At 38.2% G+C, this 24,230-nt stretch overlaps 1 protein-coding gene across 1 annotated transcript in view; it reads left to right on the forward strand.

The window, feature by feature from the left end:
- EIPR1 (EARP complex and GARP complex interacting protein 1) overlaps positions 1-24,230 on the forward strand; it is a 207,704-nt gene that overhangs the window by 2,400 nt on the left and 181,074 nt on the right. The window contains exon 2 of the mRNA XM_036748328.1: positions 9,734-9,817. Coding sequence (XP_036604223.1) covers positions 9,734-9,817 — 84 coding nt within the window. The remainder of the gene's footprint in view (positions 1-9,733; positions 9,818-24,230) is intronic.

Genomic DNA, 24,230 nt, shown 5'->3' on the forward strand with positions numbered 1-24,230 from the left:
AGGAGAATATAGATTAGGGGTGGGGAACCTGGGGCTTTGAGGTCACATGTGGCCCTCTAGGTCCTCAAGTGCAGCCCTTGGACTGAATTCAAACTTCACAGAACAAATCCCCTTAATAAAAGGATTTGTTCTATAAAACTTGGATTCAGTCAAAAGCCAGCACCCAAGGACCTAGAAGGCCACATAGGTCCTCCAGGCTGCAGATTCCCCACCCTTGGTATAGATTAATCATGAAATTCAATCTGCTGATGTGTTTATATGTTGAGTTTGAGGTGTCATTGGGGCATCAAGATAATGCTCAAGAATTAGGACATAGTTACTTGGAATTGTGAGGAAAAGTCTTTTAAGTGTGGAAAAACAGATTTGGAATTCAATCGTAAAGGTGATAGTTGAAGCTATAGGTTTGAACAAGGCTGCTAAGAGAGAGTCTATGGAGCGAGAGAGAAGAAGAAGAAGAAAGAGCCAAGGACAGATCTTGGGGAACACTTATGTTTAAGGGGCAGAAGAATAAGGAGGGAACAGTGGTAGAAACAGGAAAAAAGCATTTACATGGATTAGAGGCTAACAATGAGAACATGGTGTTACAGAAGCCAAAGGAGGAAAGAGTTTTCCTCAGGAGGAGGTAGTTCACAGTATAAGAAGGTGAAAAGTCAAGGATGAGGATTGAAATAAGGCCTTTGGATTTAATGGAATCTCAGAGGCAGACAGGACCCCAGAGGCTATTTACTATATCCTGAACCTAGATAAGAATTCCCTCCATGACATGCCTGACAAGTGGTCATCCAGGATATTCCTTGCATACCTCCAGGGAGAAGGAACCTACCACCTTCAAAGGCAATTCATCCCACTTTTGGATAGCTCTAATTTTTAGTCATTTTTTCTGATACCAACTTGATATTTGTCTTTAGGCCACTTCTCCCCATTGCTTTTGCCCTTTGGTGTCAAGCAAAAACAAGTTTATTCTCTCTTTCCTATGATTTGGCACTAATAAGTTTATTAGTGACCTTGAAGAACTTCCTTAAGTTTGAGGATGCTGCTTCTGCCTTTAAAGGCTATTAGCTGACAGGTACTGAGCCAGGGCCATGACCTTTCATGTTACAGACAGGCAGAAGACAAATTGTAAGTAGTTAATAAGCACAAACACATGATGAGCATAAATTATTAGTTTTGGTAAAATTGCTCATATTTTATTGTTGGTGATCAACTTGATAGATGCCTTTTATACTTGTTTAATTTATGTAAGTATTTTCTGGCATGGTCAAAGGAAATCATAATACAGTTTGATGAGAAAATAAACTACTCCCCATAGCTCATCCTAGACCTTGGTATCAGTTCCCCAAGGCAACTGAACCAAATGAAATATTAGATTCAGAGACTCTTTTGTTATCCCTGTTTTGTACTGGTTCTATAATTTTAGAAAACGTGTAGGTTTGGTTCCAGTTCAAACTCCTTCACTAGAAATTAAAAGAAAAAAATTGTTTTTGTTCCATTTCATTAAAACAAAGTTGAGATTTGGTTTGAGATCAACAAATTAGTGTAACTTCTTTTGTTTCGTTTTTGTTCTACAATTTGATTCTGTTTAAAGCCATGCCAGTACCCAACCAGCCCTTAGCTGATCTTGTGCCGCCCTCTGATCTCACACAGGTTCTTTGGTCTGCCTTCCTCTTATGAGTGACTACCAAGCCTCCTGATTTTGTTTCCTTTATGGACCAAGTTAGTTAGCAAGCATTTATAAATTGCTGGGCACAGTGCTGGGTGGTGGGGGTTCAAAGACAAAAATATAAGTGTGCTTTTAAGGAACTCATATTCTATGGGGGTGGGTGGTGGATAGGAATAACATGTATACCAAATTTTAAAAAATAAATACAAAGTAAATCCCAAATGATATTAACCATAGTGATATTCAGACTGACAGGGTTTGGGGAGGAAAATATGTTAAGGAACTGTTAAAAGGAAGGTGAAAGCAGTTTCCCTCTTCCTGTGATCTCTCCTGTCTTGGCCTTTATGATCACATCAGTCTGTCAACTAGCAAGTATTTATCAAGTACTGATGCAGAAAGAATACAAGAGAAATATAATGAGAGTTCCTGCCCTTGAGAAATTTACAGTGTAATTGGGAGAAAAGACTTATGCCTTAGAATTAGAGAATAGTACACGACATTAAGTTATCATGTGCTAAGTTATGGTCCTATGTGCTTTATGATTAAAGACCAGGGCTTGAAGAAAAAGGCAGATTTTGGGTACTGGACAGTTCTTTAAAAAACACGCTTTGAAGCTTTACAGTTGGGAGGAACCTTGGAGGTCATCTGATCCATTTTAGAAGGGAAGAAACTGAGTGCCAGGGAAGATTAATGACTTCCCACTGTATTCAGTGATTGAGAAAATACATAACAATGAAAGGCTACTCTAAGTTCACTAATGCTTTTAAAGGAATGTGCATTTTATTTATCAAAACAACAACTATACACAAATTCTATGACTTCAAATCCAGGATTGTTTCCATTACTATACACACTGTCTTACTACCCTTTAGAGGATAGTGGAAGCCATGGGTTGATGAGATCATCAAGGGAGTGCATACTGTTTGTATTACTCTCCTCATCAGTCTTCCTGCTTCAAGTCTCTTCATCCCAGTGCATTTCATAGCTCTTAGGGTTTTTTTCCTAAAAGGCTTATCTGACCAAGCCATCATACTCAATAGCCTCTAGTAGGTTCCTATTGTTTCTTAGCTGGTTTTAATTAATTCAGTGCTTTCCTGAGCCTGGATCCATCCTACCTTTCCAACCTTATATGTTATTCCCTTTCATGCATTCTATGTACTAGTTATTTTGGCCTTTTTGGTGTTCCTGAATCACTAAATCCTATCTCCAGGATCTGTGTCCTATACTGGCTATCCTCTTTGCCTTGCATGTTCTCCCTCCTTACCTCCTGCATCTTAGAATCCCTGGTTTCCTTCAAGACACAACTTAAGTGAACTTCTGCGTGAGGTCTTTCTTGATCTTAGAGCTGTATCTTCTCCCTCTACTCCTCGATTCATTTCCCCCAACCTTTTCTTTTTTCTGTTCCCTGCCAAGGTTGGCTTATATTTTGCTTTGTAATTTTATATATAACTGTGTATATGTGCATTGCTTTTCCTATTAGAACGTAAGCTCTTTCACTTTTGTCTTTGTATCCCCAGCGACTAGGAAAGGACTACCCTAGCACATCTTAGGTGGTTAATAAAGTTTTGTTAATTGATCAAATATTGTCTGTCCTTAATTTTCCAACCTGGAAGGCAAAATCAGATTGATTATGTTTATAAATCCTATACTATCCAAAATTTTTTCTTCTCTGAAATAGACTTTTTCTGATAAAGTTACTTTCATGCCACAATTGTGTAGTTTACATTATAGTTATTTGTGTACATTCCAGTGAAATGTTGTTTACTAGGTTGTAAACTTTTTGAGGGCAAGTATCATGTAGGGATCTGCCTTTCTTATTAAGTGGCCCCTACATAAATGCTTGTTGAGTTTAATTGAATTCCTGCACAATTCACCTTAGATTACCTTCTTTAGAGTTTTAAGGATCAAATATAATGTTCATAAAAAAGTATCCGAAAATGTAAAACACTGTAGAAAAGTGTTGTTTTAAGGTTTAAATGGGCCTCTAATAGGATAGTATCTTAAATGTTTCATTTTTTTGGGTAACTTACTCAAAATATTGGCCTTATTTTTTCTTCTTAGTTATGGAAAGGACATGTCAATTTGAAAAAAAAAAGAGAAAACATCCAGGAAACATTTTTTTTTAATTAATTTTTTTATTAACAAACATTTTTCCCCTCTTCTCCCCTTCCCTACTGGAAAAAAAAGAATAAAAACAAAACGCTTTTTACAAATATGCATTGTCAAGCAATACAAATTTCCTTATTGGCCATGTCTAAAAATATGTCTCATTCTACATATTTATTCTATAATTTCTCTGTTAAGAGGTCAGTAGCATTCTTTATCGTTGATTCTAGGACCAATTTTACAAATGTTAAAACTCTGAAGCCTAATTTGATCCTTGTGCTGTTGTGGATACAGTACTGGACTTGTAGTTAGGAAGACCTGAATTTATATCCTACCTCATTTATTTACTGTGTGACCCTGGGCAAATCACTTAACCTCATTGGGTCTCAGTTCCCTCATCTGTAAAATGAAGGAGATGGATTAGATGGTTGCTAAGATCCCTTTCCAATTCTAAGTCCATGATCCTATGATCTTATTAAGATTATACTTTATTTAAAGAATCCCTGTGGCTTGATCTCTCCTGTCCTATCGGCATTATGATTTGTGTATTCTTTTTGGGGAAAATTGCATGTAAAAACCATTGGTTTCAGGTTTTGTAGGAAAACGTTAAGCTGACAATTTTCTGTTCTTTGATGATTTATAGTAGAAGCTTCCTAGGTTCCTGCCATCAAATTAAACATAATCTACATACCTCATTAGCAAGAAAGAACAAATTTTACCATTAGGATATTGGTTACAATTCTTTCTTTTATTAAATAAGAATGTATTAAGTGGCTGCTGTGGGCAGAATATGGCCATAGGTTCTGGGACTGATAAGAGATGATTTTTATACAAAGCTCATGTGGGGTAGGGGACTATTATGAACAAAGTCACAGAACTAGAAGAGTATAAAATCTCTTTGGGGGCAGTAGGTGGTAGAGTATAATAGTAATCTAGTTTGGGTGAAATCTCTTGTGAAGTTTAAATATTTGTTATTAAATCATTAAAGTTCACGATTAAATGTAATATTTTCACCTTCCTTAAGAGTTGCTTGGATTTCACAGTAGATACCTAACTCAGGTCAATACTTATAATTGAGGTGTAAGGGGTCTTAAATTAGCTAACAAATAATTACTTTTCATAGGTGAAGTAGAATCATAACTTTTGAATAATTTACTAATAATTTTTCACTGTTATCCTGACATTTTAATATCCCTATCTGTAGTTTTTAGCTACTGATAAGTAGAATGTCAGGACTCTGATGACTCCATGAAGAAAATGCTACATATTTCTATTTTGAACGAAACTTGGGATACTATATAACAAGCAATAACAGGACAAAGTATGTTTTCTCCTTTATGTAAATTAAAGCTTATCTTTTCAGCATTGCTACAATTTACTCAAAAATTTGATCCATGCATTTTGTTTCTAAAAGTATATCAATTTCCTGGTAGACCATCCCCTCTTTGAAGTTTGGTATGGTAGATAGAATGTTAGACTTGAAGTCAGGAAGACTTGGATTCGAATCCTGCCTGAGACACTAATGAGCTCTGTGTTGAAACAATTCAGCTAGTAGCTGTTGTGGAGGTGAAAGACTAACACAAGCCCAACAACAAGAACACTGACAGCACAGGTTCTTTTGATCTGCTTTACTGAGGAAAGCAACGTTAAGGGGTTAACAATCTTACTTTAATCCAACATATACAGATAAACTCACTTAGTTCATTAGGAAAAGCCAGCAACCTGAACTTCAGAGCAAATACAAACAAGTTACAAATGTACACAATATAAACAGAGCAAATCACAATTTATAGTTACCAAGAAACTATCAGCATCTGGGTTCACAAGCCAGGCTGCTCTTAGAGCAGCTGCCCAGAGTCCCATGCCAACACTCCTCCAGAAGTAAGAGCCTTTAGCAAAGAACTCTGTTCTCTTTTTTTATACAGTCTTCATCTGAGTGACTAGAACTTAGGCACATACTATTGGCTCTAGTCCTTAGCAACTCAAGACCCTGAAGGCTTCAACACCCACATTGGCTTAGCACCTAGTAATTAGGGATTTGGGCCTGGGGTTTAGCCCCTAGTAAGACTCAGTCAAAGACAATTAATTTAGCATTCTAAAACAGTAAAAAAAAGTCCCAACTTAATTAATATTACACTCTGTGGCCCTGGATTAAAGTTCTTTAATCTTTGTGGACCTCCATTAACCTATCTGTAAAAGAAAGTGGTTGAATTTGATTACTTCAAAGTTGTCTTCTGGCTCTGAGTCTTTGCTACTATGAATCCTCTCTGTAATAAAGAAAAACAGTTAAGCAAAACCTACCAGCATACTAACCACATCTGATCCTTTTAGTCTCCCTACCTTTCTATAGAGAGAAGGAAGTATGTTTCATCGTTTGTTTTCTGAGGCCAACTTCAGTCACAATTGATTAGAGTTCATCTGTCTTTCAGTGTTGATTTTGTGCACATTTAATAGTCATTTTGTATATCGTTTTCTCGATTCTGTTTACTTCACCCTATGTGAGTTCATACAAGGTTTCCCATGTCACTCTGAATCCTCCACTTGCATTGTTTCTTATAGCACAATGATATTCCGTTACTTATACTTATTCTTGTAGGAAGTGACTAGAACATCACAAAGCTTTATTATGACTGGAAGTAGGGTAAAACATCAGTTAAAAAACCCAAACCAAAAAAGGCCCCACTTTTTTTATATGCATAGATGGGTAGCCTAAGTGCTGACTTGCTTCTAATGAATGTTACAAGGCCTTGAGGAAGGCCTCAAGTATGTTGATTAGATCCTCTATGGAGGGTTTATGGAGTATGGGGACTAGAATAGTGTAGGAATGGGAAGGATTCTAAATATGTATGCATTGTTGGAGGGAGTGTCTTCATAGAAGAGAGGTAGCTAGGTGGCGTAATTGATAGAGCACAGGACTTAGAGTCAGTAAGACCTAAGTTCAAATCCTGCTTCAGACACTTATTAGTAGTGTGACCCTAGTCAAGTTTCCTCATTTGCAATTTGGGTTTTTTTTTTTTGTAATTTTACCCAATAATGGAACTCTTTAAATTTTTATGGGATTTTAAAGGGTGTGTCTTATTTCCAACCTCACAGTAACATAGAGGGTTGGAAAGGCCCTTAGAAGCCATTTAGTCCAACTCCCTGATTTTGCAGATGCAGAAAGGTTAAGTGACTTGTTCGAGATCACACAAGTAGTTGCAAATCTGAGATTCACTGGTAGCTTCTCTGCTTCCAAATCTATCATTTTTTTCACTATGCTATACCAGGTTCGCTTCCATAGTATCTTAGACCTTAGACTTTAAACCTTAGATCATCATTAGACTGATGATGATTTTCCTCCATTTTTTTTTAAAAGCGAGTACCTTTCTTATTTGTGTGAGATGAGGAAAGAACATTCCAAATTTGTAGTGCTTCTTCTAAAATTATGGCAGATTTGTTACTTTCAAACTATGTAATGTAGTATAGACAATTTTCCCTCATGCATGCTGTTATTTTTCTCTAGGTATGTAATTCATGCACTTTATAACTCTGCTGTTAAATTATCTATGTAACCGTAGACAAACTACTTTAGCCTTAGTAGAGCCCTTTTCTTGCTTTGAGATGTAGCTCAGTTCAGCATAAAACTTTCCCAATTGTTATACTTGTACCCTCCCTTCAAACTACCTTTCATGTAACTACTTTGTATTTATTCCCTTTATATTTATTCTACATATATTTTTATATGTATTTGTTGTCTTCTGCATTAAAATGTAAGTTTGCATGTAGGTATTTTTTTGTGTGTGTTTTTGTTTCCCCGGTTCAGCACAGTGCCTGGCAGATAGGATGCACTTGATAAGTACTTGTTGTCTGACTGACTAATGAAGGTGCTTGAAGTAGGTGATCTCAAAAGCACCTTCCATTTCTAAAATTCATTGATTGTATTAAAATTATTTAAATGCTTAGTACTCAGGACAAGTCCTTCAATGAACTGGGTACTATAATTTACTATATATGTTGTATAGACTAAACTAACCAATCACAATCTATGAGATAAAGAGACCTTAGGGTCCATCCAGTTTAACTCACTTGTTCATCTTGTATTTTAATTACCTGTTAACCATTTTTGCTTCATACTTCCCTGTCTAAAATTAGTTATCTCTGGTAGAATAAATTGAAACAAATTGTTTTTCTTCATTGACTGTTAGCATGATCCCATTTAGTACAATTAACTTTTTTCTCCATTTATTTTCCTCTGGATCCCCAAATAGCCTTTAAAAAAATCATCTTTTTCATTCTTCTTTATACTGATAATGAGTTTCAGTTTTTTGGTCGTTGGGGGTCTTGACATTCTTATAGCACCTGGTGTATGAGATGTCAGAGACAACTAGCATCTCTGGTGTGAGGGCTTGCCAAACCCTTTTCAGGGCTGCTCATCCACCTTTGGTGTTCACCTTCACCCAACTCTCATCTGCAGCTTCAAGAAAGTGTAGCATGCACAGTGGCCATACCGCGGTAAAACTTGTCTCAGCAGATGGAATAAATCAAGTTGAGGATAACCGACAGGCCTCAAACTCATCGGTGAGTTAGGAGGATGTCTGCCCCAAGCATGTGAAGACTTCCCCAAGCTGAATGGGCAGATGAGAACAATTTGTTTGAAGGGCCGTGAAGACCCCTGAAGGTGTTGTGGAGTGCTTCGAGCTTGGTAAAGCATCAAAGGCACCAAGGTCATCCACTGCATCCTGGACTATCACCAATCGTCTTGACTTCTGTCCTGCTACTGGATTTTGATGACTCAGGAAGAGAGAGTGAGGCTGATAACTTTGTTCAACTCTGTTTCATTTAAATCTAAGTCACTCCCCAGCCAAGACATCACCTGATGATGCTGTTGATCCTCTTCGAAAACAAAGAACAAGCAACACACACACACACACGTAGAGATAAATACATATATGCACATACATATGGAGAAACTATATATACATATATGTGTTTACCTGTAAATATACATATGGCCATATACACATATATACATGTATACATATATGTGTATATAATTGATCTCCTAGTTTCAAATCTCTTCCTTCTCCAGTCTCTCCTCCACAGAGCTGCTAGAGTGATATTCCTAAGTCATAGCTCTGATCATGTCACTCCTTAGCAGGTTCCAATGGCTCTTAATTACCTCTAGGATCAATTAAGAACTTCTCTGTTTATCATTTAAAGCCCTACACAACCCAGTTTTAGTTCACCTTTTCAGGCTTACAGCTTATTACCTTAATTCATGGATTTCATGGTCTAGACAAACTGACCATCTTGCTGCTGTTCATTCCTGACACTCCATTTCCTGTCACTGCCTTTGCACTGGCTGACCTGTCCTGGATGTCTGCAAAGCACTTTCTCCTTGCCTCTGCCAAGTCTGAGTTGCCCTCAAAGCTAAGCTCAAATGTTAATATCTTATATGAGACCTTTTCTGATCCTGTAGGTGCTAGCTCTCCATCCCCCCCCAAATTACTTTGCATTTACTTTGTATATATTTTATATGTACGTGTATGTGTATTTGTTATTCCCTCTGCTTATATATTAGTAAGCTCTTTAAGGACACTGATTTTGTTTTATTTTTGCCTTTATTTTCCCCAATTGCTAGTGCTTTCCCTTCAAAACTACCTTGTATTATATATATGTGTGTGTATATGTATATATATATATATATACACATATATATGCTTTATATATATTTGTATGTATTTACTTTATATTTTGCTACATATATTTATATATGTACTTGTCTCTTCCAATAGAATATAAACTCCTTGAGGGATTTTTTCTTTCTTTAGAATGAAAGAAGGCCAATGTAGAGGGGCTTTCTCCTTTTGATAATCAATACAAAACTGTGAGTTGTCCCAGTCTAGTTTAGTAACTTTGCTTTTTGGTTTTTATGTATTGGATCAAACTTTATAAATGTTTATTGCTTTCTTCCCCCATCCTTCACAGGCCCGTGCTTTAACACCCCAAACTGCAGAAACAGATGCCATTCGATTTTTGGTTGGGACACAGTCTCTTAAATATGATAATCAGGTAACTTTTTGAGTAATCTATGCATGTTAATTACTAAGCTTTTTCTTATATCAGTTTCTTGCTTCTGCCTCCCCAATGTAACATTTGAGAATAAGGTTTTTTTTTTAAAGTTATATGAATAAAGCATAACATTGGCTACTGTGGATAGTGTGCTGGACCTGGAGTCAGGAAAACCTAAGACCTTAGACATTTACTAGCTGTGTGACCCTGGGCATATCACTTAACATCTTTCTGCCCCAGTTTCCTTATATGTAAAAAGGGAGTAACAGTACCTACCTCACACTGTTGTTGTTGTGAGGATAAAATGAAATATTGTAAAGAGCTTTGCAAACCACAAAAGACTATATAAAATGCTGTTACTACTATTTTTATTATTTTTGATTTATACTATTATTATATGTTGATTTGGGCTTAAATCATTTCAGCTTCTAATAAAATAATAACTGATTATTTAATATATTTTTGAATTGAGGCAACTTGGTATAGTGAAAAGAGCATTTGATTTGGTGTAAGAAAAAATGGACTTAAGTACCAGCTGTAGTAATTACAAGCTATATGACTTTGAGTAAGTTTCTTTCCCTCTTTAGTCTTCAGTTTTCTTACCTGCAGTCACATAGCAGGTGTTTAATAAATGTTTTTTGACTATTATTATTGGAGCTCACTCTCCCATTTCCCCAAAGCACTAGCAGATTCCGTGTCAGAGGGCAAAGAGAGTTCTAGGGCTAACCCTGAGGGGTTGAGGTTTCTAGTATTTCATGAACCCATACTAATGTACTTCACATTGATTATCAGGCAGGAACTTCAATTAGCTTGTAGGAAAGAGCATTTACTAAGGTAGTGTAGTAAGAACAGTTGATTCAGTATACTAAAGACATGAGTATACACATAATAATTTAAGGAAGTAAAGAACACTAATAACTACACGAATCAGGAAAAGCTTCCTTTAGAGGTGGCACATGAACTGGGTTTTCAAGGAAACCATTGAAGGCATTGTAAGTGGCAGAGGTGAGAAGGGAATGTTGTTCCAAGCATGGGATAACCTGTAAAAAGGCCTGAGTGTAAGAGATGGAATGCTGAGGTAGGGAACATTCAGTAGTCCAGTTTGGCTGTAACGTGGAATGCATGAGGCACAGTAATGTGTAATGTGTCTGGAAAAGTAAACTTTAATCATATTGGAAAAACTTTAAATTCCAAGCTGAGGAATTTATTTTATTCTAGAAGATTCTTGAACAGAGAAGTGTCATGTTCAAATTTGTGCTTTAGGAATATTATTTTAACAGTGAATGTGAGAAATGGATTGGAGAAGGGAACAGTTAGAAGCTAAGAGCCAATTCAGAGGTTATAATACTTCAGGCTAGAGCTGATGAGGGCCTAAATTTGAGTAATACAGAATGAGGAGAAAGAGGGCAGATATTATGGAAATAGAATTAATAAGACTTGTCAACTGATTGTATATGAGGGAGTGAGTGAGAATGAAGAGGATGACTTGTAGTTTCCAGACTTCAGTGACTAGAGGAATGATGATGCCTTTAAACAGAAAATAGGGAAGTTTAGAGGAGAGATAGGAATGATGAGTTCCCTTTGAGATTTATCAAATTTGAGATGATTGTAGGGTATGTAGGTGGAAATGCCCAACAGTTGGTAGTATGGAGTTGGAGCTCAGGAGAGTAGGATTGGATATATAGATTTGGGAGGTACATAGAGATAATTGGGTTTGTGGGATCAGATGATCTTCCTCAAAAGAAAGAACATATCGGGAGAGAATAGAAGATGGTCCAAACTAGAGCCTTGGGGGACACCATAATCAATGAGAAGGACTTAAGTCTAGCAAAAGAGACTGAAAAGGAGCCATTTAGACACATAGGAGAATCAAGAAAGGTCAATTTCTTGAAAGCACAAAGTAGAGAATATGTCTGGGAAAGGGGGTGGTTGATAGTACCAATGCTGCAGAGAGGTCAAGAAGGCCACTGGATTTAGCAATTAAATTGTTGAAGGATTGAATGATGAGGTTAGAAGTCATACCTTAAGGGGTTAGGAAGTGAGCACTAAGGAAGAAAGTAGAAGCAGCAATTATTGATGGGCTTTTCTAGGAGTTTGGCTTTGAAAGGAATATAGGATGATAGCTTGAAGGGATTAGAACCAAATGAAGAAGTTTCATGGATGAGCATATCTGTAGATAAGAAGGAAGGAGCCTGTTGGAGGAGAAGGAAAGAGGAGATGACCAATGGAGATCTGAGGGAGTAGGATCAAGAGCACAAACAGAGAAGGGCCATCTCTTGGTCAGAGATGAGAGGAAGGAAGAGAGAATGGGAGATGATTCTGCATGGTAGGATGAGGGAGAGAGGAAGCTAATAAGTCTCTATTTTCTTTTAAAGTACATAGCCAAGAGTCTTGGTAAGAAAAAGTTTGGACACTATGGGCTGTGTGATAGTCAATCAAGGAAGAATAAAAGATTGTAGTGCAGTTGTGAAAGTCCAGTTGAGATTAGGGAACACACAATTTTTTTGTGAAACAAGCTAACTGGCATAGTTGTGTGACTTCTTTCAGTTGCACAAATATAGGAGCAGAGAGGGTGGATAAAAGAAATAACCCAAGGTTGGGGAGAAAGAATAAACATTTATATAGCACCTACTATGTACCAGGCACTGTACTAAGTGCTTTTAAAAAAAACCATATTATTTAATTTGATTGTCAAAACACCCCAGTGAGGTAGGTGCTATTATTATTATTATTATTATCACCTTTTTACAATTGAGGAAATTAAGGTAAACAGATTAAGTGAATTATCCAGCATCCCACAGCTGCTAAGTGTCTGGATTTCTGAAGTCAGACTTGAACTCGGGTTCCAGACTGTAGGCTCAGTGCTCTTTCCACTGTACCACTGGCTGCGTCAGTTGGGGCTTGGCAAGGTATGAACTGTGATTTGACAAGGGAGCGAGGAATCTGAAACTTGAGTGGAGTGTGAAGTTGAACTGGTCAACTGGAGAGTGGTGATTTTGAAGGAAAAAAAGCAAGACCATGAGAAGGTGTTATGGAGTGAGAGAGGAGGGTAGGATGAGTCCCCACAAGATGAAGAATAGGTTTAGGAATAGTAAGGCATAGGAAGAAATGGAAAGAAAGAAGATCAGATAAAGACATTTTAAACTTCTGTGTCATGTATCTTATGGGTCATGGGCAATCTAGAGTATGGCCAATTTGGGGCAGTTGGAGAATAAACACCACTAAGAGATACAGGAGAGTGACTGCATGTCTGAAGAGCTAGCACCATGAGAACCATGTCTGTATCTCCATCACTTGACAGTTGTGAGTTGATCATTCAGGCAGCAAATAGTTGAGGCAGCTGGGTGCCATAGTGGATAGAGAACTGGACTTGGAGTCAGGAAGAACTTTCTTCAAATCCTATGTCAGATGCTTTCTAGCTGTTTGACCATGGGAAAGTCATTTGGCCTCTCTGTGCCTCAGTCTTCACCTCAAAAGTGAAGAATTTGACTTAATGACTTTTAAGATCCCTTCAGATTTTAAATCTATGATCTTATGACCTTATTTAGTTTGTACAAGTGTGCTGGGCATGCGAGATATAAAGAGAATGAAATAATCCTTACTCTGTTACTTTTTTCAATTATCAAACAAGAGGTCAAATGATTTGCCCAAGATCACTTAGGTAGCAAGTAGAAGAGCTGAGAATAGACCTAGGGCCTCTGCCTCCCAGTGCATTATGCTTATGTAGATAGCACCTAAGCAGTTTCCAGTTTGTCCTCCAGACGTCTCACTCCCTAACCTCCCCACATACAGCAGGCAAGTTAGTGATTTATTTTTGTCTTGTTGAGGCGGCTTATTTCTTTTATCTTTAAAACAACTGGCTTAATTGAATCCTGAATTATCCAAGATGATTTTTTAGGTTGTGTTCTTAGGTTTCAGGTCCTCTTGTCTCTTTCACATAAAATCTGAGTGGCCTTTCCGGTTGCATTTTATTGATAATAAAGCATTTTACAACTGATTGATTCATACTCAAAGTTCTTTCAAAGACATTATCTCTTGGGAGATTTAAATATATAAGTAATACACCAAGCTCTTTCCTTTTATTTTGCCTCACCCCCGAGCTTTTGGGCCCTAAAAGCTGGTGTTCCTGGTGTTGCCAACCCAGCCTTGAGGTCAGTTGCTGTTTCCTCTTTAAAGGAGTGATCTCCAACCTTGATTCCCAGTGTTACCAGTTATCTTAAAGTGTTGTGAAATTCTTAAAATGAAATAAAGTTTTGATACATTTAATTGCTACAGATTAGTTTGGTGTTGCTTGGTGTTCAGTTTCCTCAGACAGAATGAGGGTTTTGGACCAGATTAATCAGCTAGTCAATCAGCAAATGTTTATTAACACTAGAAGAACTGGACTTTAGAATACCCTGAAGGACCAAGTTGAGTCTGTTGACAGTGATTTTTTAAAAATGCATTAGGCAAAGAAAATAGAGATAGTAGGGTTAAAATGTTTCAAAGCAAAATTGTATTATTTTTGCATCAGTTGATGCGCCTGGTCCTTCTAGTACAGGCCTTGTGCTAGGAGCGAATGCCTAAGCTTCCTTCTAGTTCTAAATTCTATGAACTTATTGTGGCTCTTTTGGTCTTTTTTTTTTTTAAATTTAAATTTATTTATTTAACATATTTGGTTTTCAGCATTGATTTTCACAACAGTTTGAATTACAAATTTTCTCCCCATTTCTACCCTCCACCCCACTCCAAGATGGCATATATTCTGGTTGCCCTGTTCCCCAGTCAGCCCTCCCCTCTATCACACTCCTCCCCTCTCATCCACTTTTCCCTTCCTTTCTTGTTGGGCAAGATAAATTTCTACGCCCCATTGCCTGTGTATCTTATTTTTTTAGTTGCGTGCAATAACTTTTTTTTTTTTGAACATCTGATTTTAAAACTTTGAGTTCCAAATTCTCTCCCCTCTTCCCTTCCCACCCACCCTCCCTAAGAAGTCGAGCAATTCAACCTAGGCCACACGTGTATCATTATGTATAACCCTTCCACAATACTCATGTTGTAAAAGGCTAACTACATTTTGCTCCTTTTCAACCCATCCCGCTTTATTGAATTTTCTCCCTTGACCCTGTCCCCTTTCCAAAGTGTTTGTTTTGATTACCTCCACCCCCATCTGCCCTCCCCTCCATCATCCCCCCCCCTTTTATTTTTTTTTTATCTTCCTCCCTCTTCTTTCCTGTGGGGTAAGATACCCCACTGAGTATGTATGGTATTCCCCCTCAGGCCAAATCTGATGAGAGCAAGGTTCACTCATTCCCCCCTCACCTGCCCTCTCCCCTCCTCCCACAGAACTGCTTCCTCTTGTCACCTTTATGCGAGATAATCCACCCCATTCTATCTCTCCCTATCTCCCTCTCTCAGTATGTTGCTCTCTCATCCCTTAATTTCATTTTATTTCTTTTAGATATCTTCCCTTCATCTTCAACTCACCCTGTGTCTGCTCTCTCTCTTTTACATAAATATATATATATATATAAAAACACACATATATATATACACACATACATACACATACATACATGTACACATAGATATATACACACATACACATTCACTTATATATATACATAAACATATACATATATATGTGTATATATATATGCATATTCCCTTCAACTACCCTAATACTGAGGTCTCATGAATCATACACATCATCTTTCCATGTAGGAATGTAAACACAACAGTTCAACTTTAGTAAGTCCCTTGCAATTTCCGTTTCTTGATTACCTTTTCATGCTTCTCTTGATTCTTGTGTTTGAAAGTCAAATTTTCTATTCAGTTCTGGTCTTTTCACTGAGAAAGCTTGAAAGTCCTCTATTTTATTGAAAATCCATATTTTGCCTTGGAACATGATACTCAGTTTTGCTGGGTAGGTGATTCTAGGTTTTAATCCTAGCTCCATTGACCTTCGGAATATCGCAATCCAAGCCCTTCGATCTCTTAATGTAGAAGCTGCCAGATCTTGGGTTATTCTGATTGGGTTTCCACAATACTCAAATTGTTTCTTTCTGGCTGCTTGCAGTATTTTCTCCTTGATCTGGGAGCTCTGGCATTTGGTGACAATATTCCTAGAAGATTTCTTTTTGGGATCTATTTGAGGAGGCGATCGATGGATTCTTTCAATTTCTATTTTTCCCTGTGGCTCTAGAATATCAGGGCAGTTCTTCTTGATAATTTCTTGAAAGATGGTATCTAGGCTCTTTTTTTGATCATGGCTTTCAGGTAGTCCAATAATTTTTAAATTATCTCTCCTGGATCTATTTTCCAGGTCAGTGGTTTTTCCAAGGAGATATTTGACATTGTCTTCCATTTTTTCATTCCTTTGGTTCTGTTTTATAATATCCTGATTTCTCATCAAGCCACTAGCTTCCACTTGCTCCAATCTAATTTTTAAAGTAGTATTTTCTTCAGTGGTCTTTTGGACCTCCTTTTCCATTTGGCTAATTCTGCCTTTCAAGGCATTCTTCTCCTCATTGGCTTTTTGGAGCTCTTTTGCCATTTGAGTTAGTCTATTTTTTAAGGTGTTGTTTTCTTCAGTGTATTTTTCAGTATTTTTTTGGGTCTCCTTTAGCAAGTCATTGACTTGTTTTTCATGGTTTTCTCGCATCCTTCTCATTTCTCTTCCCCATTTTTCTTCTACTTCTCTAACTTGCTTTTCCAAATCCTTTTTGAGCTCTTCCATGGCCTGGGACCAGTTCATGTTTTTCTTGGAGGTTTCTGTTGTAGGCTCTATGACTTTGTTGTCTTCTTTAGGCTGTATGTTTTGGTCTTCTTTGTCACCAAAGAAAGAATGCAAAGTCTGAGACTGAATCTGGGTGCGTTTTCGCTGCCTGGCCATATTCCCAACCAACTAACTTGACCCTTGAGTTTTTCAGTAGGGTATGACTGCTTGTAGACTAAAGAGTTCTGTGTTCCATGTTTGGGGGGGAGGTGCCAGCTCTGTCACACCAGCAATACTCCTTCCCCAAGAACCCCCAACCTGGACTGGGCTTAGATCTTCAGCAGGCTGTGCACTCCTGCTCTGATCTGCCACTTAATTCCTCCCACCTGGTGAGCCTGGGGCCAGAAGCAACAGCAGCTGTAGCTGCCCCACCTCTGCTGCCCCCCCCGGGGCTGGAAGCCGAACCCCGAACTCCTTCCACTCCCGCAGCTTTTCCCACTAACCTTCTCTGCTGTCTTTGGTGTTTGTGGGTTGAGAAGTCTGGTGACTGTTGCAGCTCACTGATTCAGGGTGGTAGGGCTCGCTCCACCTGGCTCCTGGTCTGGTTGGTCCGCGCCGCTCACTGGGCTCTGCTCAGCTCCCAGCTCCCAGCTCCGTGTGGGATAGACCTCACCCAGAGACCATCCAGGCTGTCCTGGGCTGGAGCCCTGCTTCCCTCTGCTGTTTTGTGGGTTCTGCAGTTCTAGAATTTGTTCAGAGCCATTTTTTATAGGTTTTTGGAGGGACTCGGCCGGGAGCTCACGCTGGTCCCTGCTTTCCAGCCGCCATCTTGGGTCCGCCCCCGGATAATTATTTTCAAACTGGAAGAGATCATAGATGTTTTGGAGACCAATCCTTTCATTTTACAGAAAGGGGAACTGAGGCCCAAATAGTATAAGTGGCAAAGTCAGGATTCAGACTGGGTTATTGTATTTGCTTTCTCTCCTTCCTCATGTCATTTATCACTACTGTCAGTATACTTGTATGTAATAGCTAGTATCCTTTGCGTCCAAGTCCAAGCTTATTTGGATTACATGAGTAAATAGCTTATAGAGAGGAAGGGCCTTCGAGGCTTTCCTTCGGAAAGTTCATAAAATTTGACGCATGGACTTTGACACCTATTTTGGCTTCTTAGAGAGACCTTCTTATGCTTGCTTTCTGTGTCTTGACCTGATTCATTTGATAAATAATTATTGTCTGAATATATATGTGTATATGTACACATGTCATATACTGTACAGCTTTTTTTTTTTAATTGGGAAAGTGAAAGTGTTGCAACGTATGATAGAATGATGTAGCTCTAAAATGTCACTTGGAACACATTTACAAAAGATTTCATTTCTTTTAGTGGAGTCTTCCTTCATCTTCCTACAATTAATGTTTTCTTCAAATTATCTTGCATTTATTTATTTGTGCTGTGGAATGTAAGTTTCTTAAGGTCAAAAGCCATTTCTTCTGCCTTTGTATCTCCAGTGTCTGGTGTAGTGATTTTTCACATAGGTTAATTTGGTGATTGGTACCTTATGTAAATCATAAAATGTGATAATTGATATTGAATGGAATGGAATCTGGGGCTTATTGTGTGGCTCTCTGGACTTTGGTTTCCTGTATTTGGGTTAGTTTTGAAGCTCTTTCTCTCCAGCCAAAGCAGACCACAAATCAGTATGATGCCAAGAATGGTATTCACATTGGTTAATGTGCAGGTACACTATAGGTGGCCTACATATAATCATCAAAACGGCATCACCTCTAGTAAAACTCCTTAGTCCTTCCCCCTCCATCTCTACAATTTAAGTTTGTAGTAGTGGCACAAGGCTTTTCTTGGGGAATTAATGACTGGCTGGTTGGGGTTAATGGCCCTTGGCTTTGCCTCAGGCCATCAGCTCCTCCCAGGCAGTCATTAATTCCCCAGAAAATGCTTGGCACCTGAATCCTTACTGCTTAATTCGGCCATGCCTTCTTCTAGAAATTTCAAAAACTGTCACAGTTGCCTGACCTTTCTTTGTGAGATGAGCTGCTTTATCTTCTGTGCCCTTAATTTTACCTGTGGCTCTCTCAGTCAGCTAACTTTCTACCAGGAATAGCAGCATCCTAAATTTCTGGTATTCCTTTCTGTCTGGGGCTCCCCTTTCATGAGGGAGAGCTGTTTTTCTTCTTACAAACTGATACATAGACTGATAGTTACAAAATAATAAAAAAATATACAGAGAGAAGGGAAAATGACTTGGAAATAGTTGAAATGAATCTTAAATTGAAGACTTTTTAGTAATTTTTATAAGTTTATAAGTCATTAATTTGTGTATTTTTTAATGATTTCTTAACAGTCATGTTATCAAGTCTTTGAGAGACAGGATAAGACAGTGGAAAATCCTTTGGAATTTTTATTTGGAAGAATTGGATCCTTCCATTTGCTACCTAGCTAATGTTGTCCAGTCATTTACTCTGTTTTTACCTCTTTTTCCTTACCTATAAAATGAAAAAGATGGATTAGATAATCTCAGAAGACCCTTATGCCTCTAACTCTCATGATGAAAAAGCATTGGACCAGAAATCAGAAGATAAGAGTTTGAGGTTTTTGACTAGGTCTAGGGTTCAAGCTGGGATAAGCCAGGTGGCTAACCTCTTTGAGCCTTAATTTCCTCATCTGTCCTATATACCTCATAGAGTTACTGTGTATTTCAAGGAGAGAATATATGTGAAAGCAATTTGTTAATTGTTAAAGGCTGTACAAATATAAAAAATTATTATTTTGATGGTTTCCCCCTTCCCTCACTCGCTCAGCTTTGATGGAAGGGGAAGGCCCTGAATTTGACCTTATTAACTGCTCCAGTGGTGATGATCAGTGAAAAGGCTTATGACACTGAAAAGGGAATGACAGTGTAGAGGCTGTTGTTAGAGAAGAATTGTTAAGAAACAAGGACTATTGCAGTCCTTCAAATGACCAAATGTCCCAATAAAATTAAGTTTGATCAGCTTGAGGTTATTGAAGAGACTAGACGAAGGGCATATGAATTTCAGGAAAAAAGAAACTAAAAGAGCTTGAGGCATTGTCTTGTAGAAAGAATGATGACTTTTTCCTGAGATCAAGAAAAATGATAAAGTCCACTAAGGAAACAAAAATTGGGTGATTGTATAGAATAGAGTAATTTAAAGAGTAATTTGATCCTTTGAGGTGCCAGGAAAAGATTGTTTATTATTGTCCTCAGGGCCGGTTCTGGGAAATTTTCAAATGAGTTGAAGTTGTCTTTGCTTTCTTCTAGTCTCTGCCTTCCCTTCTCTCTTCTTTTATATCACCAGGAGCATTTTCGTTTTTTAGAATGGAAAGAATGATGTGGCCCAAAAGGATGTCATCCATGAATCCCAGAGATCGTTGAGAGAGGTTTGGAGTGTGTATGGTGGGGAAACCTTCCTTGGATTGCAAAAATTATGCTATATGGCTGACTACCTACTCTACCTACTCATAACTAATCTTGTCTAACGTTTTTTGCCTCTCTAAACTGAAATTCATGATATTGTGGTATTTATAGCTGAAAGGGAATTTAGAGATCCAGTTCCCTCCTTTTATAATTGAGGAAATTGAAGCCCAGATTTACGAAGAGATTTGTTTACATATTACATAGGTTAGTAAGTGAGAGAGCCAGAGTTTAACCCAGATTTTTAAATTCCAAATAGTAGTCTATTAGATACACAACCTCCCTAACTTTTGTAAGGGAGTTGTAGAAATAGAATTTTTCCTTTTTTGGGGGTGAAATATTTTCTATGTTATCCCCTACTCTCTGAGACTAAAGATGGAGAAGAAGGGAGAAAAAATGGGGATGACCAAATCTATTTCAAGGTGTCCCATTACAGACCCTGATGTTAGACTGAAGAAAATGCAAACAGTTGGCAGAAAGACTTAGTGACTAAACTTTCCTAAGCAGGATTTTTTGCAAATATGGATGTTAACAAGCACATTGTACTAGAGACAAGCTTAATATAAAATCCCATTCCTACTTTGTCATCGTAGAATCAGTTGGAAATTGAGGCTTGGCATTGGGTATTTTTGAACCTGCTGGATACCAGCTACTTTTCTGTCTTTAAAAGTGACAGTTTGGGGGCAGGGCAGAGCCAAGATGGCAGCTGGAATTCAGGGACTTGCCTAAGGCTCTCCCCCAGGTCCCTCCAAACACCTATAAAAATGTCTCTGAACAAATTCTAGAACTGCAGAAACCACAAAATAGCAGAGGGAAGCAGGGCTTCAGCCCAGGACAGCCTGGATGGTCACTGGGTAAGGTCTATCCCACGGAACTGGGAGAGGAGTGGAGCAGAGCCCAATGTGGGCTGCGCCCGGACCAACCAGACCAGAAGCGGGGTGGAACAAGCCCTAGTGCCCTGAATCATTGAGCTGTGGCAGTTACCAGACTTCTAACCCACAAATGCCAAAGACAACAGAGCAGGTTAGTGGGAAAAGCTACTGGGACAGAGTGAAAGGAGTTCGGGGTCAGCCACTGCCTCAAGGGCAGTGGAGGTGGTGCAGCTCTGAGGCTGCTTCCAGAGCTACAGCTGCAGTTGCTTCTGGCCCCAGGCCCACCTGGTGGGAGGAATTAAGCGGGAGATTAGAACTGGAGTGCAGAGCCTGCTTGGATCTGAGTCAAAGTCCTGTTTGGCGGTTCTTGGGGGAGGAGGAGTGCTGGAGTGGCAGATCTTGCTGTGTAGAAATAGCTCTGAAAACAGCAGCCCAAGCCCTCAAGCTTAGAATAAAGTACTCTTTACTCTACAAGCAGTCATGCCCCAACAAAAAGCTCAAGGGTCAAGCAGTTGGCGGGGAACATGAACAGGCAGCGAAAACGGTCTCAGATTCAGACACAGACTTTGGAATCTTTCTTTGGTGACAAAGAAGACCAAAACATACAGCCAGAAGAAGTCAACAAAGTCAAAGAGCCTACATCAAAAGCCTCCAAGAAAAGCATGAATTGGTCTCAGGCCATGGAAGAGCTCAAAAAGGATTTGGAAAAGCAAGTAAGAGAAGTAGAGGAAAGATTGGGAAGAGAAATGAAAGCGATGTGAGAAAACCATGAACAACAAGTCAATGACTTGCTAAAGGAGACCCAAAAAAAATACTGAAGAAAATAACACCTTAAAAAATAGACTAAATCAAATGGCAAAAGAGCTCCAAAAAGCCAATGAGGAGAAGAATGCCTTGAAAGGTGGAATTAGCCAAATGGAAAAGGAGGTCCAAAAGACCACTGAAGAAAATACTACCGTAAAAATTAGATTGGAGCAAGTAGAAGCTAGTGACTTTATGAGAAATCAAGAAATTATAAAACAGAATCAAAAGAATGAAAAAATGGAAGACAATGTCAAATATCTAATTGGAAAAACCATTGACCTGGGAAATAGATCCAGGAGAGATAATTTAAAAATTATTGGACTACCTGAAAGCCATGATCAAAAAAAGAGCCTAGATATCATCTTTCAAGAAATTATCAAGGAGAACTGCCCTGATATTCTAGAGCCAGAGGGTAAAATAGAAATCGAAAAAATCCACAGCCTCCTCGTAAAGATCCCAAAAAGAAAACTCCTAGGAATATTGTCACCAAATTCCAGAGTTCTCAGGTCAAGGAGAAAATACTGCAAGCAGCCAGAAAGAAACAATTTGAGTATTGCGGAAACACATTCAGGATAATACAAGATCTAATAGCTTCTACATTAAGGGATCGAAAGGCTTGGAATATGATATTCTGGAGGTCAATGGAGCTAGGATTAAAACCAAGAATCACCTACCCAGTAAAACTGAGTATCATGCTCCAAGACAAAATATGGATCTTCAACAAAATAGAGGACTTTCAAGCTTTCTCAGTGAAAAAACCAGAGCTGAATAGGAAATTTGACTTTCAGACACAAGAATCAAGAGAAGCATGAAAAGGTAAACAAGAAAGAGAAATCATAAGGGACCAATTAAAGTTGAACTGTTTTGTTTACATTCCTACATGGAAAGATAATGTGTATAATTCATGACACCTCAGTATTAGGGTAGCTGAAGGGAATATACTTATACATATATATATACACATATATATTTATACACACACATATATATACACATATACATACGCATATATACATATATATATATAGACAGAGGGCACAGGGTGAGTTGAATATGAAGGGATGATATCTAAAAAAATAAAATCAAATTAAGGGATGAGAGGATGAGAGAGGAATATATTGAGAGAGGGAGAAAGAGAGAATAGAATAGGGTAAATTATCTCACGTGAAAGTGGCAAGAAAAAGCAGTTCTGTTGGAAGGGAAGAGGGGCCAGATTAGGGAGAAAGAGTGAATCTTGCTCTCATCCGATTTGACCTGAGGAGGGAATACATGTACACACTCAATTGGGTATCTTACCCCACAGGAAAGAAGGAGGAAGAAGATAAAAAAGGGGGGATGATTGAAGGGAGGGCAGATGGGGGAGGAGGTAATCAAAAGCAAACACTTTCAAAAAGGGACAGGGTCAATGGAGAAAATTGAATAAAGGGGTACAGAATAGGAGGAAGCAAAATATAGTTAGTCTTTCACAACATGAGTATTGTGGAAAGGTTTTGCATAATGATACATATGTGGCTTACGTTGAATTGCTTGCCTTCTTAAGGAAGGTGGGTGGGGAGGGAAGAGGGGGTGGAATTTGGAACTCAAAGTTTTAAAAGCAGATGTTTAAAAAAAAAGTTGTTTTTACATTCAACTGGAAAATAAGATATACAGGCAATAGGGCATAGCAGTCTATCCTGCCCTACATGAAAGTAAGGGGAAAGGGGAAAAGGGATGGGGGGCCAGAGTGGGGTGACAGAAGGAATATATGCCATCTTGGAGTGGAGGGAAGGGTAGAAATGGGGAGAAAATTTGTAATTCCAAATCTTGTGGAAATCAATGCTGAAAACTAAAAAAATATTAAATAAATGTTTATTGATTGATTGAATAAAAAAATAAAAATTAAAGTGATAATTTAAGAGTGATTACCTTAAAGTCTCTCTGTGTGTTTGCATTCCTTTTTTAGACACTATGTGGCCTCGTGTATAGTTTCCTTCATTTTGGTCCAGTTTGAAGACAAACAAAAAGTTTTTGGTGACATACAAGCTAAATTTGAATCACAAGTAGATTATTTGATGAATTCTTAGGGCTTGCCATTGAAAACATCACTATATTTCAGAAAATTTTTCATTGTTATCTCCTTGATATGAAAAAATATTGTGTATGCTCCAAAGGCAGAAAAAGTGCTATCCTTTTATTTTTTATTTCTTTTCTTTCTTGCTTCCATAAATTGTATTCTTCTTTGTTCTTTGCAGATTCTAATCCCACCAGTTTTATTGCACTAGGGGAGTGTTTTTTTTTGTCATCTTTTTTATTTTTTACTGTACAGATCCACTTCCCATGCTTTGATTTTAACTTTTACCTCTTCCTCTTCCACTTGAAACATCTGTCCTCTGCTGTAGACAGATGTGAACAGACACTTCTGGGATAAATCATAAGCTTCTTGGGAACAGGAATTGTTTCATTCTTGGTATTTGTATTCCCAACATCAGGCTCAGGGCTTGGCACCTAGTAGGTGCTAAATATATGTTTGTTGGTTGATCCATTTAATTATTATTAATTCCTAGTATTGTGATTGATAACTTCTCTCCAAACTCGAGTTCAGACGGGTC

The sequence above is a fragment of the Trichosurus vulpecula genome, chromosome 3, assembly GCF_011100635.1.
Source record: "Trichosurus vulpecula isolate mTriVul1 chromosome 3, mTriVul1.pri, whole genome shotgun sequence".
In the NCBI taxonomy this organism is placed as follows: Eukaryota; Metazoa; Chordata; class Mammalia; order Diprotodontia; family Phalangeridae; genus Trichosurus; species Trichosurus vulpecula.